Genomic DNA, 17022 nt, shown 5'->3' with positions numbered 1-17022 from the left:
TGGCTCTCCATATTAATTGAATCAAGGCTGATGGGCTGAGCCCCACTGACGGGCTGAAGCTCTTTGTCCATTCTCTAGATTATCTGAATTTTTGATTATCTGATCTTGGCCTGGTCCCAATTAGATTGGATAAATGGTGTTCCACTGTATTTTTAATGCATTTATCACTACTGTTATCTCAATGCATCTTATTCATCTTCTACAAGGACAGCTCACTATACCAGAAAGGTAAAATACAGCTGCCAAGCCACACTGGTTCAATATTCCGCATGATGTCGTGCCCATTAGCAGTAGCCTTGTTAGTCAGAATCTCAATTGTGAAGAACTGGTAAGAGGGAAAGGGAAATTACAAAAGTGACTACACCTTTCTCCCTGTAAATCAGAGAGAAGTAACAGTTTCTTAAATAATGTAGAGAAAGAGCTGATTTATGGAAGGCTCTTAAAGCCTCCCAGAATTACTGTTGGATTAAAATGGTGATATGTGATCAAAATGCAGCCCAATGACCAAACATAACCCATAAAACTCCACCAGCCTCCCTCAACTTGAGGAGGTATAGCACATAGAGACTACAGTTCCCACTGTGCAAGCTTTCATCTTGCTCCAAGTGCCCAGGCCAATTAAGATGAAGCATTACAAGCTGAGGATTGTAAACTCAGAGTTGCACATCCACATAAAGTGAGGGAGACTACAATCTACTTAATTTTATGTAAATGATGTGCAACTGCGAGGCTTCTGGTAAACTGCCAGTGTGGCCTTGGGACAAAATTTTGTATCCCTCTAGCAAACCATTCCAGAGCAGGAGGCAAAATAAACAGTAATTCCACAGATTCCTGACATTCATTCATCTAAGAAAGAAAAAGATTTTACGTTTTACAGAAATATGTATCCTTGAAAAAACATCAGAGAGAGACCTCAAAACAAAATTTTAAAAAGTGAGAAATTTATTTTAAAACCCTGTAGAAACACAGATTTTCCTTATCTAACTACCCAAATTAAAGATCTCAAGGCACAAAGTTGTTGCAATTAAATGCTTTGGCTTCCATACAATCTAGACATTTTCTTGAGAAGAGGTAATAATGCATAAGCCTTTAGCAAACTTTGATCTGACAGATTCTGAATAGGAAAGACTTGGTTAAAGTAGTACATTGTTCTAAAGAAAATACATAAGTGGAAACATCTTAAGAACAAATTTTTAGAGGACAACTTGTCTGTGCGTACACCCAAATAGGCAAAGTATATAGCTAAGTTTTTAGAAAGATTATTAACTATTATTATGGAACATTATCCCAACCATTTGCAAAAACTGTCACTTGTGCAATACACATTCAAATGAGCACTCCCATCTATTACTTCTGCTTACCTTTAAAATAGCAGGTCTTAACTGGTGGGAGTATAACTCACCTCACTACATTAAAAAATGCATCAGGGCATTATATAAAAAAAGCCTATGACTTACTCCACTGTGCTGCTGTCTCTCCATCTTTAGTGATGTCCCACTGGAATATGGCATTTACTTTTTTTACCAGCTGATTTCCAACCTCTTTGATGCGGCGACCAATTTCTTCAAACACAAGGTTACTCTGCAGCCCTGAAGCCTATAAAATAAAGTACATACAATTTTAAATGGAAAGCTACATTAAAAGGTAATAAAAGTATAACTGTTGTTCAAACACAGCACCCAGAGGAATCTATTCTGAAAAGTGATTAAATACAGTAACTCCTCACTTAACGTCCTCCCGGTTAATGTCGTTTCGCTATTAGGTTACTGACCTATTAGAGAACATACTCCTTTAAAGTCCTGCAGTGTTCCCTTATAACTAGGGCCCTGCGCAGACACACAAACGTGTATCCGCATCCCATGCGCTATCTGCAAAAATTATCTGCAGATATCGGCGGATTTGCAGGCTCTAAACTGGGGGCCGGGCTGAGGTTCTGAGGCACCGAGGCACCCCCCCCCTGGAGCCCGGCTGAGGAGAGCCGCGTGCACAGTCGCGGACCCTCCACCTCCCCTCGGCCAGGCGGGAAGCCTGCAGGGCGGGGACACAGCAGGGGGCTGCTCTCAGCCACCACCACCCCCGGCACGGCAGGTAGGTGGAGGGTCCGCTGCAGTCCCCCACGGCTCCCCGGCTGGGATCCATGCTGGCCTGGCCAAGGGGACGGGAAAGACCTGTGGAGCTGCCCAGGGGTTGCTCGGGCCTCATGCCCAGAGACCTGTGGAGCTGCCCAGGGGTTGCTCGGGCCCCATGCCCAGGGCAGGTGGAGGATCCACCGCAGCTCCCCATAGCTGCCTGCTCAGCTCTTACCATGGCCAGGCTGCGGCTCCAAATTGCCCACCTCCCCAACCGGAGCCAGACTAGGGAGAACCGCGTTGGCAGCTGTGGGGAGCCACGGCAGACCCTCCACCTGCCCTGGGCAGGGGGTGTGAGCAGCCCCTGTCCCTGCCCCCGCCCCCCACCCAAGGCAGGTGGAGAGACCCAGGCTCCCTGCAGCTGCCAGTATGGCTCTCCCAGACCCAGCTCCGGTCGGGGGATGAGGGGAGGGAGGGGGAGTAGCTTGGAACTGCTTCTTGGCCACAATAAGAGCAAGGCAGGCAGCTGTGGGAGCCATGGCAGAGACCCTCCACCTGCCCTGGGCATGGGGCCCAAGCCCCCTGGCCTCCCGCTGCAGTTCCTCACAGCTGCCCACCCAACTCTTAGCATCAGAGCCCTGTGTGGATACAAAATTTGTATCTGCATCTGCGCTGCTATCCACAGAAATGGTCCATGGATAGCCGTAGATATAAAGAGGATACCCGCGGATTAACTTATAACCTTGCTTGGCACAGGAGCTTGCCTGCACCCCGGCTGGAATTTCGGGTGGGTGGAGCAGGGCAAGTCCCCGTGCCTTGACCCCGCTCCCCAGCATAAGCCAGGGCAGAACAGGGCAAGCCCCCGCGCCTGCACCTCGCTCCCTGGATGGAATTCCCAGTGGGCGGCATGGGGCAAGCCCCCGTGCCCTGACCCCGCTACGCCCCTGCCTCAACCAAACTTCACAATCATCATTGGTGAATAAAGTATTAAATTATTTTTTTAATTATTTAAAAAAAACTTTTACTGTATACGTATATAATGTCTTTTGTCTGGTGAAAAAAATTTCCCTGGAACCTAACCCCTCCAATTTACAGTAATTCTTATGGGGAAATTGGATTCGCTTAACATCATTTTGCTTAAAGTTGCATTTTTCAAGAACATAACTAGGATGTTATGTGAGGAGTTACTGTAAAATAGGGATGTCTCCCTCCACACGCAATAATCACATCCAGCATGTCTACATTAGACAGTAAATTCTACCTGAAACAAAAAAATGTGTGGAACCATTCCTGAGAACTATTTCACAAGTTACCTTTATAGTTCTTGTAATTTATCTTCGTAATTTAAATAATCCTGAGGGGAAAGCATATCTTAAAGCCTTATAAATTACCTTTTAATTTATCTGAAGTGTAATCATGGCTTCCGCCCCACAAGGGATTGTATACACGAGTTATAGAATAAGGCATCATCTAAAAAATTGATTGCTTTTATTTTCAACATATTAACTTTCAAAAAATAGATTGCCTGTCCAAGGCAAAATGAATACACTGAAACTTTATAAATCACAGAGATAGCATATACAGAGTGTTTTTGGTGTTACACTGTTTGACTAATGTTAAATTTAAGCTATTATGTAACTAAACTTAAATATTTACATTTTGCATCCAGTTAGTCTTTTGTAAGTCTTTGACACTTTTTAAAAGATACATGGTTTAATGGATAAGTTTTTACATTTTAGCAAGCTGCTCCAATATTAACATTTTTATCTACTACATTTCATCCTACAGTCCAGTTGTCGGACTCAGGCAGAGTTAAAGGTGCCATGATATCTTTTATTCACCTTACTGTACGTAGGTGTATATAGCACACAGGATATTGGAAGAGTTGCAATGAGCATTACCTAACATTAAGATTGCCTGACCCATTCCATTATAACACATCATTTTCAATTGCTTATAACTTTTTCAAATTTCAACCATTCAGGACAAAGTTTTCCATGATGGCTGTCTACCTCAGGCTGAAATATTTTGGAAAATTTGAGCAAAAATGCTTCAGCCATTTCTCAGAACAAGGTCAGAGAAATGTAAGCTGTTTTGCCTATATTAAAAAATTCTTACAACCACTTCACTGAGAAGCTCTAGCACCTCCACACTCTGGAGCAGGGACTAGAAATTTGTCACAGGAATCCCTCTGGCCTAAGAGCTGTGCCTTTTGTCATCCTCTTGAAAATTTGTCAAAATGTAGTCAAGTTACAAGCCTCTGAAACCCAGTTTGCAGACACTGCTTAGAGACGTGTTAGAGTTTGACAGCTAAATTCTCTGAACATTCCATCTGTACTGGGCATGATCTAGCCCTGGACTGCAGGGAATATGCAGGATTTTCCCTGCAATTGCTCCCCATAACAATGGGGGTGCCACTGTAGTACTGGGCACCAGAATTGAGAGCAGGGAGGTGGCACAGGCAAGCTTAATTCTGACATTTCCTAACTTTTGAGGGCTTGATTTTGTAGCCTTAACATTCTTTTCATGTCATTCTTGTACGTAATATAGGATATATGCTATAATGGAACTTTAGCAATACTTTGGCATGAAATACAAGGTAGAATGTCATTGCTATGAACTTCAAATTCTAAGCCTAACAGTTTATTGTACTTGTTTCTACATTTTGGGATAGGCGTTATTGTCTGATGAAAGACAAATCTGATAAGGAGTAGAAATATTGTACTTTTAAGAGACAACTATACAAAAAAACAACCCTTACCAACCTTAAAGAAAAACTAAGATGGTCTACAATGGGTTGCATCCAAAAAGGATTTTTGCTGACAGTATACAATTGCCAAAGGTATGCACATTGCAAATGTGGACTGGAATAGGGATGATGTGGTATGATTAGATGTGAATGTGAGGCAGACAAATGGAAACAAACTATTTAGCCACAGTAGTGCTGAATACAATCTGGATGAATCTGGGAACAGAACCACGGGACACCACTATGAGGAACAAGACTGTCTATGCCTGGCTTATTATCATGGCATCAAAGAAATCTAAAACAGGAAGGATGAGACTCTCCAATATGCCACATGACTGAAAGGCTGAGAAGGTGTAAGGAGAAAGAGTTTTCTAGGAACCTGTCTTACATATTATATAATTCCATTTCCATAGTATCTGAGCACCTCACAATCTTTAATGCATTTGTCCTCAGAACCCCCCTATGAGGTAGTGAAGTATTATCCCCAGGTCTTCAGAGGCCCTGACAAGCACCCCAACTCTCCCATTCACAATCTAGTCTGTGCCCCACCCTGACAATCATATCATCTAGGTACATCAAAGCAAATGCCTATACACACACACCCACACCCAGGAGCTATATTGTGAACCCCTTACTCACCTTGGTGAGAGTTATTCACTTGAGCAGCCTCCAACCCTTTCCTACAAAATAAAGGTTTCTCACTCCTTTTTATTTGCATTTTTTTTTAATTTGTCCCTTCCTTCTTTCTTCTCCTGTATTGTGGATCTTGACTTTAACTCTTCCTCTGTCTTTCTGTCCATTCTCCCTTCAATCTATAAAAGGATACTCATTTCTAAATGTACACAGTATTTTTTCTCCAAAGTCTAGTATTTCGTACATTCTTTCAAAAGTAAAACATAAGTGCGCTTCTCCACAAGTTGATCCGAGTGTCTTTTTCCCCTACCTTAATGGGCTCTTTAGCTGAAGGTTTATCGAGGGTTGATATCAGATCTACATATGCTCCTGCAATAGCAACTTCTCCAGTTTCTTTGACCTATTAAACGAAAATTCATATTCTGAGTGGAACATGCCAAGTAAAGGAAGAAGAGTTATACTGACCAAAACAGCTACATTTTAAAGTGACCAAGCGATCTCTCTCATGTCTTACGTCACAGATTAAAAAACAAAACTTAAAAAGCTCCAGCAAAGGAAAAAAAACAAAGGAAAATAATGTTTGAAGTAAATTTGAAAGTATTGCTTTTACAAACAGTCCTAAAAAGAAAAATTATGCTTGCTTTGATGCATAAAGAAAGCCCAAATATTATTATTATGATGTTTTTCTATTAAAATTACCACCACAGATTTTCTGGATCAGGCCATAATAGCAGGACACAAATAAAATAGCTTTTATATAACGCTTTTCTTCAGTAGATCTCAGAGTGCTTTAAAAAGGTTAGTATTATCTCCATTTTACAAACTGAGGCACAGCAGTGATGTGACTTCCCCAGGTTCAATGAACAGGCCAATGGCAGAGCTGGGAATGGAACCCAGACAGTTCTTTTGAGTGCCGGTCCAGTGCTCTATCCACTACAGAACACTACAGCTTCAAATGTCAGTTCAAATTATTTCAAGGACATAGCTTCAATGCTGGGACATGTACCTACAAATAGACTATTTGTTCAAATGAGCACTATTTAACAAGAATGGCTAGAGCAATTTAATTATATTTCTTTTCTAAGGAATTTTTAAGCTTTAATTTTTTGGATAAGGAAAAATATTTCCCCTTGGCCTAAAAAGACACCAACTTAACCATGAACTTAAAAATCATGCTTTTATTTGAAAATGTACTTCTGTTGTTACAAACGACAGGTAAGGTTACTTGTTTACATAAATAATAAGTTCACAGCAAGCTGGGACATGAATCTACCCTGCACTAGCCTACCATTAACTACCTGTCTCTGAGGACACCACTGATGCACATTAAAGCTTTATTGATGCACTTTGATTTAGTCCTGTTTCAAAGAAGACTAGATCAAAGCGCATTATCAAATTGTTAATACATGTCAGCAGGGTCCACAGGGACAGGCTAGATTACCATGAACCAAATGTGTGTGTAAACAAGCCCCGAAATAGTTCAAAGAGAAATGATCTAGCTCTATTTTTCTGTTTATTTACTTTATGCACATATGCTTTTGACAGCATTTTGTGTGTAGTCAGTTTCACTACCTTTGTGGGTCTTTAAGGCAGCAACAGGGAAGAATTCAAATATTTTAAGAGATAGGAAAATGGATTCTTTGCTGTGAAATGATAAAAATGACAGAACTCATTTTTTCTAAGAATTGGATTTCAACTTGACATTGCCTCTTTAAAAAGAGACTACAGATTCATTTAAATAGAATTTGTTAAAAAATGTTGTGCACAAGCCTGTTGTTGAATAACTGCAGAAACTTACTGACAAGACTCCATCCTTCCCTCTTGTTTTGTTGTTGTTTCCTTCACTGCATTCTATGTGAAAGCATAAGCTCCTTGGGGCAGGGACTATGTGTAATTTATACTGTCAGGTATCTAAGCTACCTCTTGCTATAAAATAAAATAGATAAGGGAAACTAAGCAGAGATCACAAATATCCAAACAGAGGCCTCCAATTGGCCTAGTAATCACATATCCTGACCTGGAACCTTTCCACACAGCTAACTTAATAAATCCAATATTAAGTAACTGACGGTTAAGGTTAAGATTTTGTCAGTTATTTTTAGTAAAAATCATGGACACCCGTCACAGAAATTAACGGGAGCCCAGGACCTGTCTGTGACTTTATTAAAAATAACTGGGGGGCAGCTGCAGCCTTGGTGGAAGCCGAGCGGGTATGGGGGCCCACCCAGTCCTGGCTCCAGTCCCAGGTGTGGGGCAGGGGAGCATAGCCCCCCTGGCTCCAGCCATGCCAGGGGAGGAGGGGCAGAGGGGCACGGTCCCAGCTGAAGCAGAAGACGACACGGAGGTATGGTAAAGTCATGGAATCAGTGACTGCTGTGACCTCTGTGACTAAACTGTATCATTACTGATGGTTCATAAAACCTATAATAGGATGGCCTATATACAATGTTTTAGAATACATCAATATTTGCATTGGTGCTTCGCTGAAGTTTAGGACTAATGTATAAGTATTCTTTGTTGAAACTTTTGAAAATAATTAAAGGTGAGGTAATGCAAGGCTGGGATGCCAACTGCTGCTTGTTCCTGAAAGTCTGTGAACTTTAATCCCGCAATCTACATGTGAGAACAAAATGTATGCCTGGTTCCTTTTCCCTTCCCCAGGAGTTTTGTATCTCTTTGAAATAAGCTCATCTGCTGATCAGAACATAAGATCCTTGAAAGAGTTGGTAGGGTCTTTTTCCCTAATACGTGCACAGTGGTGAGCACACCCTGGCCATCATGAACATTATAGTATTTTATTAAGGCATCCAAAGACTTCCAGCCTAAGCACCAAAAACCTAACTGTACGATACTTAACAGCTTAGCCTTTTAAAATAATATATGAAATACAGAGAAACTACAAGAAACCTTCAGGAGACATGCACAACACACACACATTTGAGTTGATGAATTCACTTAATATTACGGCACTGCTTCCCCTTGCAAGATGCTCAAGCAGTAGAGAAAGAAAAGCAAATCTACACTGCCTGATAAGATGAGATGGAGAGGAGGGAGAAGGGAATTGACTCAGACACAACAGGTTTGATAAGAGAGATAAAAAGCTTGAAGATGTAAGTGGCAAGAATATCCAAGAAATCGGCAGTTTCATTTATTGTGTTGATGAAATCAGCCAAGGAAAAAACTGTAAACTCAAAATGATTCATATGTCTAGGGGCTTGTCTATGCACACACAGGTACCAATTTAACTTATGGCATGATTTTAAACTGATTTAGTTAAACCAGTACACAAGATTGTGGGGACACACTCATTTTGGTTTAAACCAGGCTTATTAAGGCTTAGTTTAAGTTAGTTTAAGTTAACTTGGTGCAGCTCTTCTGGTAGAAAAGACCTTCAGTACAGGTTTAAGCTAAACCATAACAAAATAGCATCTACCCATAGGTTTGCACCAATTCAGCTAAAGTGGTTCAGCTAAACAGGTAAAAATGTGTGCGTTGACAAGGCCTAAGATATAGGCATTGAAGATAACCACTTGCAGTTTTCACATTTTTCCCATCATTAAATATATATAAACCTCAAAAGCTAGATTTACAAAAGCAGTACAATGCACTTAATTTGGAATCTTAATGCTATAAAAATCCCTAAATTAATGAGTTCTTATAGACAATGTTATTTCCAGCAACTGCATATGCAATCTTGATGACAACAGAAAACTATTATTAAATGGAGAAATGAGGTGAAGTGATAAAGACTTCTTTTCTTCAGAGCTATGATTGAAGAACCATTTTGTCCCCGCAACAGAAAAAAAAAACAAAAAACTTTTAACATCCTTTGCTAAAGCCCACAGCCTGAGTCTCACTCTTCTGACCTTGGTTTGAATGTGAATTCTGTTTCCCTCCTTCCACATCTCTGTTTGCAGAGTTTGTCCTGGAAAGACTGGTTTTACAAAACGAACCTGCAAAAAGAAAGGGTTCAGATAGCCTTATTTATTTCTAAATAAAATATACATTTCTAAATAAAAACATTCAGCAGTAGTACTGATTTGCATGTAACCAAATATGCAATCTAGAGCATAAAATCAATTGAAATAGAAAAAACAGTTCAGAAAACATGTAATTATCAAAGCAGATTATCTAGTAATTAGAGCCGTCAAAGGATTAAAAAAATTAATTGCAATTAATCGTGCTGTTAAACAACAACAGAATACTATTATAAAAATATTTTTGGATATTTTCCACATTTTCAAATATATTGATTTCAATTACAACACAGAACACAAAGTGTACAGCGCTCACTTTATATTTATTTTTATTAGAAATATTTGCACTGTAAAAATAAAAAATCGTGTTTTTCAATTCACTTAAGTACTGTAGCGCAATCTCTTTATCATGAAAGTTAAACTTACAAACGGAGAATTATGTACAAAAATAACTGCATTCAAAAATAAAACAACGTAAAACTTTAGCGCCTACAAGTCCACTCAGTCCTATTTCTTGTTCAGCCAATCGCTCGAACAAGTTTGTTTACATTTGCAGGAGATAATGCTGCCCACTTCTTGTTTATAATGTCACCTGACAGTGAGAATGCGTTCGCATGGCACTGTTGTAGCCGGCATTGCAAGATATTTACGTGCCAGATGCACTGAAGATTCGTATGTCCCTTCATGCTTCAACCCACCACTCCAGGGGACATGTGTCCATGCTGACGATGGGTTCTGCTCAATAACAATCCAAAGCAGTGCAGACCAACAAATGTTCATTTTCATCGTCTGAGACAGATGCCACCAGCAGAAGCTGATTTTCTTTTTTGGTGGTTCGAGTTCTGTAGTTTCTGCATTGGAGTATTGCTTTTTTAAGGACTTCTGAAAGCATGCTCCACACCCCATCCCTCTCAGATTTTGGAAGGCACTTTAGATTCTGAAACCTTGGGTCGAGTGCTGTAGCTATCTTCAGAAATCTCAAATTGGTTCCTTCTTTGTGCTTTGTCAAATCTGCAGTGAAAGTGTTCTTAAAACGAACAACATGCTGGGTCATCATCTGAGACTGCTATAATATGAAATATATGGCAGAATGTGGGTAAAACACAAAGCAGGAGACATACAATTCTCCCCCAAGGAGATCAGTCACAAGTTTAATTAACACATTTTTTTTAACGAGTGTCATCAACATGGAAGCATGTCCTCTGGAATGGTGGCCAAAGCATGAAGGGACATACGAATGTTTAGCATACCTGGCACGTAAATACCTCGCAATGCTGGCTACAAAAGTGCCATGTGAATGTCTGTTCTCACTTTCAGATGACATTGTAAATAAGAAGCGGACAGCATTATCTCCCGTAAATGTAAACAAACTAGTTTCTCTTAGTGATTGGCTGAACAAGACATAGGACCGAGTGGACTTATAAGCTCTAAAGTTTTACATTGTTTTATTTTTTGAGTGCAGTTATGTAAAAAAACAAATCTACACTTGTAAGTTGTGCTTTCACAATAAAGAGATTGCACTATGGTACTTGTATGAGGTGAACTGAAAAATACTATTTCTTTTGTCATTTTTACAGTGCAAATATTGTAAAAATCATATAAAATGAGCACTTGTATTCTGTGTTGTAATTGAAAACAATATATTTGAAAAGGTAGAAAAACATCCAAAATATTTAATACATTTCAATTGATATTCTATTTAATAGTGCGATTAAAACTGCCATTAATTTTTTAATCACAATTAATTTTTTTGAATTAATTGCGTGAGTTAACTGCGATTAATTGACAGCCCTACTAGTAATATTTATAGAAACTAGCTACAGCCATGAAAATACATAGAGTATTAAGTAAAAGCAAAATTAGTACTGTCATTGTGGCAGGCTGATTTAAAGTAAGTTTGCATGGACAAACCTAAAGTCTGTTTCCACCTTAGGAAATGTAATTAACAGGAACTACTCCTTAATAGCAGAATAATCAAGGAAGAGAAATTAACTGTCAAGAACAGACCTTAATTGCCTTGAATCTGGTCACATCATTATTTGCAAAGTGCTTCAAAACATGCCTGGCAGCAAAACCAAATGAACATAATCCATGCAGTATGGGTTTCTGAAATCCTGTTTAAAAAACAAACAAAAACAATTTTTTGTTTTAATGTACATGTTTTGCTCTCCTTTTTCAAGGGCCTACATTGTTATATAGAAATGTAGGGCTGGAAGGGGCTTCAAAGGGTTATCAAGTCCAGTCCTCTATGCTGAGGCAGGACCAAGTAAACCTAGACCATCCCTGCCAGGTGTTTGTCCAACCTGTTTTTAAAAACCTCCAATGATGGGGATTCCACAACCTCACTTGGAAGCCTTTTCCAGAGCTTAACTACCCTTACAGCTAGAAAGGTTTTCCTAATATCTAACCTAAATCTGCCTAGCTGCAGATTAAAACCATTAATTCTTGTCATACTTTAGTGGACATGGAGAACAACTGTTCACAGTCCTCGTTATAACAGCCCTTACCATACTGGAAGACTGCTTATGTCTTCTTTTCTCAAGACTAAACATACCCCGTTTTTAAAACCTTTCCTCATAGCTCAGATTTTCTAAACCTGTCACCATTTTTATTACTCTCCTCTGGACTCTCTCCAATTTGTCCATATCTTTCCTAAAGTGTGGCACACAGAATTGGACACAGTACTCCAGCTGAGGCCTCACCAGTGCCATGAAGAGTACGACAATTACTTCCGCAGTCTAACATTCAATGCTCCTGTTAATACAGCCCAGAATGGTATTAACCTTTTTCGCAACTGCATCACATTGTTGACTCATATTCAATTTGTAATCCACTATAACCCCCAGGTGCTTTTCAGCAGTACTACCTAGCCACTTATTCCCCATTTTGCAGTTTTGCATTTGCATAGTTATCCTTCCTAAGTGAAATACTTTGCATTTGTCTTTACTCAATTTCAACATGTTAATTTCAGATTCTCCAATTTGTCACGACTGTTTTGAATTCTAATCCTGTCCCCCAAAGTGCTTGCGACCCCTCCCAGCTTGGGGTCATTCACAGGTTTTATAAGCAAACTGTGTATTCCATTATCCAAGTCATTAATGAAAATATTGACTAGTACCTGACCCAGGATTGAGCCCTGTGGAACACTGATTGATACACCCTCTGAGTTCAATGTGAACCATTGATAACTACTCTTTGAGTAAGATCTCTCTAGCAGTTGTGCACCCACCTTATAGTAATTTCATCTAAACTGCATTTCCCTAGTTTGCTTATGAGAATGTCCTGTGGGACTGTGTCAAAAGCCTTACTAAAAATCAAGATTTATCACATCTACTGCTTCCCCACTCTCCACTAGGCAAGTAACTCTGTCAAAGTAGTAAATTAGGTTGTTTGCCATGATTTGTTCTTGACAAATCCATGCTGGCTTTTCATTATAATCCTGTTATCCCCTAGGTGCCTACCAATTGATATTTAATAATTTGTTCCAGTATTTTTCCAGGTAGTGAAGTTAGGCTGACTGCTCTATAATTTCCTGCGTCCTCTTTGTTCCCCTTTTCATAGATCTGTTCTACATTTGCCCTTCTCCAGACCTCTGGGACCTCACGCATCTTCCATGAGTTCTTGAAGTTAATTGCTAGACTGCATCAGCTAATTCCCTATGTATCCCAGGATGAATTTCATGGGGCCTTGGCAACTTGAATACAACTTTATCTCAACAGGTTAAATAATATTTATATATTTCCCTATTTTGTTTGCATTCCTTCCACTTGTTCTTAATATTAGTTCACATTAAATGAGACACATAAATAGAGAACTGGGGAGTATCCCATTGAAATAGCCTTTGTTATCATTTATTATTTATATTATAGTAACACAAGTTCCAATCAGAACTGCGACCTATTATGATATATGCAACGCAAGACACAGAAGTAGACACGATTCCTGTCCTGAAGAGCTGATAATCTATGGAAACAAGGAGACATTCAAATAGAGAATATTTTTCTTAACGACTATATAGCTTCTATAATTATATACATATATTTAAATATGAATGGAGACTACAGGTAGGGCTAGTTACGCTACCTATTGAGGTTTGCCTGGCACGTCCCATTATAAGTTGCTGTTTTCAGGTGCTTACAGTTTTACCAACTTTAACTGTTTGGGCTGAAATTCTCTGCTGGATGTTCACCTCAAAATTAATTTTTAGGAAAATTTCAGCCAAAACAGTTCAGCCATTTCTGAGAACAAGGCTAGGGAAAAATACGATTTTTATCTACATTAAAAAAAATACTGGCAAACTTTTTTGGAAAAGCACTAGTGGCTCTACGCGCTAGGGTTGCCAACTTTCTAACTGCACAAAACCGAACACCCTAGCCCCGCCCCTGCCCCTTCCCTGAGGCCATGCCCCCCGCTCACTACATTCCCCCTCCCTCAGTGGCTTGCTCTACCCCACCCTCACTCACTTTCACTGGGCTGAGGCAGGGGCCTGGGATGCAGGAAGGGGTATGGGTTCCGGGCTGGGGTTGGGGATGGGATGAGGGGTTTGGGGTGTAGGAAGGTGCTCCAGGCTGGGGCTGGGGCGGGTCTGAGGGATTTATCGTGTGGCAGAGGGCTGTGGGTTAAGACAGGGAGTTGGGGTATGGGAGGGGATGAGGGCTCTGGGCCAGGGGTGCAGGCTCTATGGTGGGGCTGGGGATGAGGGGTTTGGGGCACGGAAGGGGGCTCCAGGCTGGGGCCAAGGGATTCGGAATGCAGGAGGGTTGAGGCAGGGAATTGGGATGCAGGAGGGGGTGAGGGCTCTGGGGTAGGGCCAGGGATATGGGGTTCTGGTTTGGGAGGGGGCTCTGGGCTGGGGCTGGGGATGAGGGGTTTAGAGGGGGAAGAGGGGGCTCCAGGTTTGGGGGGGGCTCAGGGCTGGGGCAGTTGGTTGGGGTGCCGGGGGAGTGAGGGCTCTGGACTGGGGCCAGGAATATGGGGTTTAGGGTGCAAGAGGGGGCTCCAGGTTTGGGGGAGGCTCAGGGCTGGGGGTTGGGGTGACTGAAGGCTCTGGGCTGAGGGTGGGCTCAGGGATGAGGGCTGGGGCTCGAGCTTGGGGCACGGCCTTACCTCATGCGGCTCCAAGTCAGTGGCGCAGAAGGGGGGCAACTAAGGCAGGCTGCTTGCCTGTCCTGACACCGTGTTGCACGCGCACTGGATGTGGACAGCAGGTCCACCGCTTGGTGGGTGGAGAGAGAGGGGCTCTGTGCATGCTGCTCTTGCAGCAGCCACCGCTCTCCCCAGCTCCCATTGGCCTAGGAGCTGGACCTGCTGGCTGCTTCCAGGCCGCAGCGCAGTGCCCCAGGACAGGTAGGTATTAGCCTGCCTTAGTGCCACACCACTGCTGTCCAGACTTTTAATGGCCCAGTCGGCGGTGCTGACTGGAGCCATCAGGGTCCCTTTTCGACCTGGTATTCCAGTCAAAAACTGGACACTAAGTCACCCTACTAGGCGCTGGAACAAGGATCTGAAAATTGGCAGAGGATAGTCTTTGTGTCAGCAATGTGACTTTTGCCATTTCTCTGAAAATCCACCCAAATGTGGCCAAGTTATAAGTCTTTGAAAAAATGGCAGTTCGTGAATACTTGGTACTGACTAGCTAGAGTGTAACAGCTAAAATCTCTGAAGACTGTTCCCGCTGAGCATGCTCGAGACACTCACAGCAACAGGACTGTGCATGAATGAAGACCACAACTGAGCATGCTCCCTTCTAGGTCAGGAGCTCAGGGGCAAAGCTGGATTTTCCCTGTAATGGCTGCTCCTGGCCATGCGAGTAGAGGCATGCACCAGGTACTGAACTTAAGAGCAGGGAGCTTGTCTCTCCTGCCTCTCAATGTACTCCTGCTGGCATCCAGGGAGTGTCGAGGAGGAAGCCATATGATTCATCTGAAGAGGGGACAATAGCTGGACATGGGAGGAGACAAAAAAGTAAACTGGAACAAGGAGTCTGGTGAGACTAAGACTGGAGGTTTTATGGGAGAAGAGACTGGGACTGGTTGGACAAGGACACCAGGGCTGGGAACTGGGGGGGCAGAGAAATGGAGACACATTTGACAAGGAGCTGAGGTGCAAGTGAGGAAGTGGGACTGGCTGGGCAAAGACACTGAGATGTAAAGAGCCAGGGAAAGAGTGGGGGGGAAACTGAGATTGGACGAGGAGCCTGGAGAAGGAGACTAGGACTGTGAGCCAGTGGCCAGGAGGGAGGAGAGAAAGATCAGATGAGGAGTTTGGGATGGAGACTAGGACTGGCAGGGCAAGGAGGCTGGGAATGAGATGAGAAGCCTGAAGAATGGACACTGGGAATAGGCAAGAAGAATGGAACTGAGACAAGAAGCCCAGGCAACCTTTATTCTGGCATTTACTAACTTGATTTTATTGCTTGACTTTGCAACCTTAATAATGTTCTTTTAATGTAATTGTGTGTGTGATATACACCATACACGTACCCACCCCTCAGCTTAGTTACTCTACATTGGCACATATTTAGGCATCACAGCAGAAATGGGAACAATACCAATATGAAGAGAAAAATCAAGTCTGCGTACGTGCGTCCTTTACACCAAACATAAATAGCACTATCTTCTAGCTCTCTTACTGCCTACCCAAAATTGGCCTGGATGAAATGCAATTGTTTAAAGCTGAATCCAAGCAAGACAAAGGTGATACTGGTAGGATGAGAGATGCACTTCAAAGAACCTGCCTCCTTCAAAACATTGAGTGCCTTAGACTGTTGTCAGTTTGAAGCCTTGGGGTCTCTTTTGGATTTCTCAGTGCTAGCAGCTACACAAATAGCCATGTAGCAAAGAGACGCCAGTTTCATCTACCTGGTCAGAAGAAGCAGCCTAGCCTATCGAACACTGATTTTGACCTTTAGGCTTGATCATCACAATTCATACATGCAAGGACACTGGGAATGGGAGCCAGTGAGGCAAACAGAGGAGGGAGGAATGAAGTTCCATGTGCTGAAAACATTCCAGCTGGTACAAAATGCAGAAGCCTCTTTGCTTAGGAATATAGGTTAGTGTGAACATCACCTTGATGCTTCTCTCTCTTAACTGACTCCCCACTCAAGTGTCCAATTTGAGGTCTTGGTCCTGCAATTCATAATCATAACCTCCCATGCCAGCAATGTTGTACTGGAACAGTGAATCAGTCATTCAATATGAGGCAGCTCATGGGTGTAGGAGACAGAACTTTCACAAGAGCTGCACTTAAACTATGGAACTAATTTATACAAGAGAGAAACCACTTTCAGGGCTAAACGCAAAACCCATTTCTTCAGTTTTACTTCCCTTCATTGCTTTCCTCAAAAAAACACCAATACTAACAAGCACTCAACCTACAAACCAATCAAGCTATTTCTCCTACAGACTAGGATAAAAGTGAGGAAGCATGGGAGAGAGCAGTATTATTTCTATTTTTGAATACTTGGGACGTGCCCAGATGGCACAGTTATGGGGACCACACAAGTGCATAGATATTATATAAAAATACCCCTTCTGTGACAATATTTGTGAGTTTCAAATTCATTATCCTCAAATGCCTAAGCACATAAGCT

The 17022-nt window shown here is 41.8% G+C and overlaps 1 protein-coding gene across 2 annotated transcripts in view; it reads right to left on the bottom strand.

Moving 5' to 3' along the window:
* Positions 1-17022, bottom strand: part of HSD17B4 (hydroxysteroid 17-beta dehydrogenase 4) — a 108895-nt gene that overhangs the window by 15605 nt on the left and 76268 nt on the right. For both annotated transcript variants that reach the window (XM_045020617.1, XM_045020618.1), the window contains exons 19-22: positions 11436-11542; positions 9318-9404; positions 5762-5851; positions 1458-1596 (exon numbers count right to left, since the gene is read on the bottom strand). In XM_045020617.1, coding sequence (XP_044876552.1) covers positions 1458-1596; positions 5762-5851; positions 9318-9404; positions 11436-11542 — 423 coding nt within the window. The remainder of the gene's footprint in view (positions 1-1457; positions 1597-5761; positions 5852-9317; positions 9405-11435; positions 11543-17022) is intronic.

This window comes from Mauremys mutica, chromosome 6 (assembly GCF_020497125.1).
Source record: "Mauremys mutica isolate MM-2020 ecotype Southern chromosome 6, ASM2049712v1, whole genome shotgun sequence".
In the NCBI taxonomy this organism is placed as follows: Eukaryota; Metazoa; Chordata; order Testudines; family Geoemydidae; genus Mauremys; species Mauremys mutica.
The sequence above is the reverse complement of the archived record's forward strand: the minus strand, read 5'-3'. Positions and strand labels throughout refer to the sequence as shown.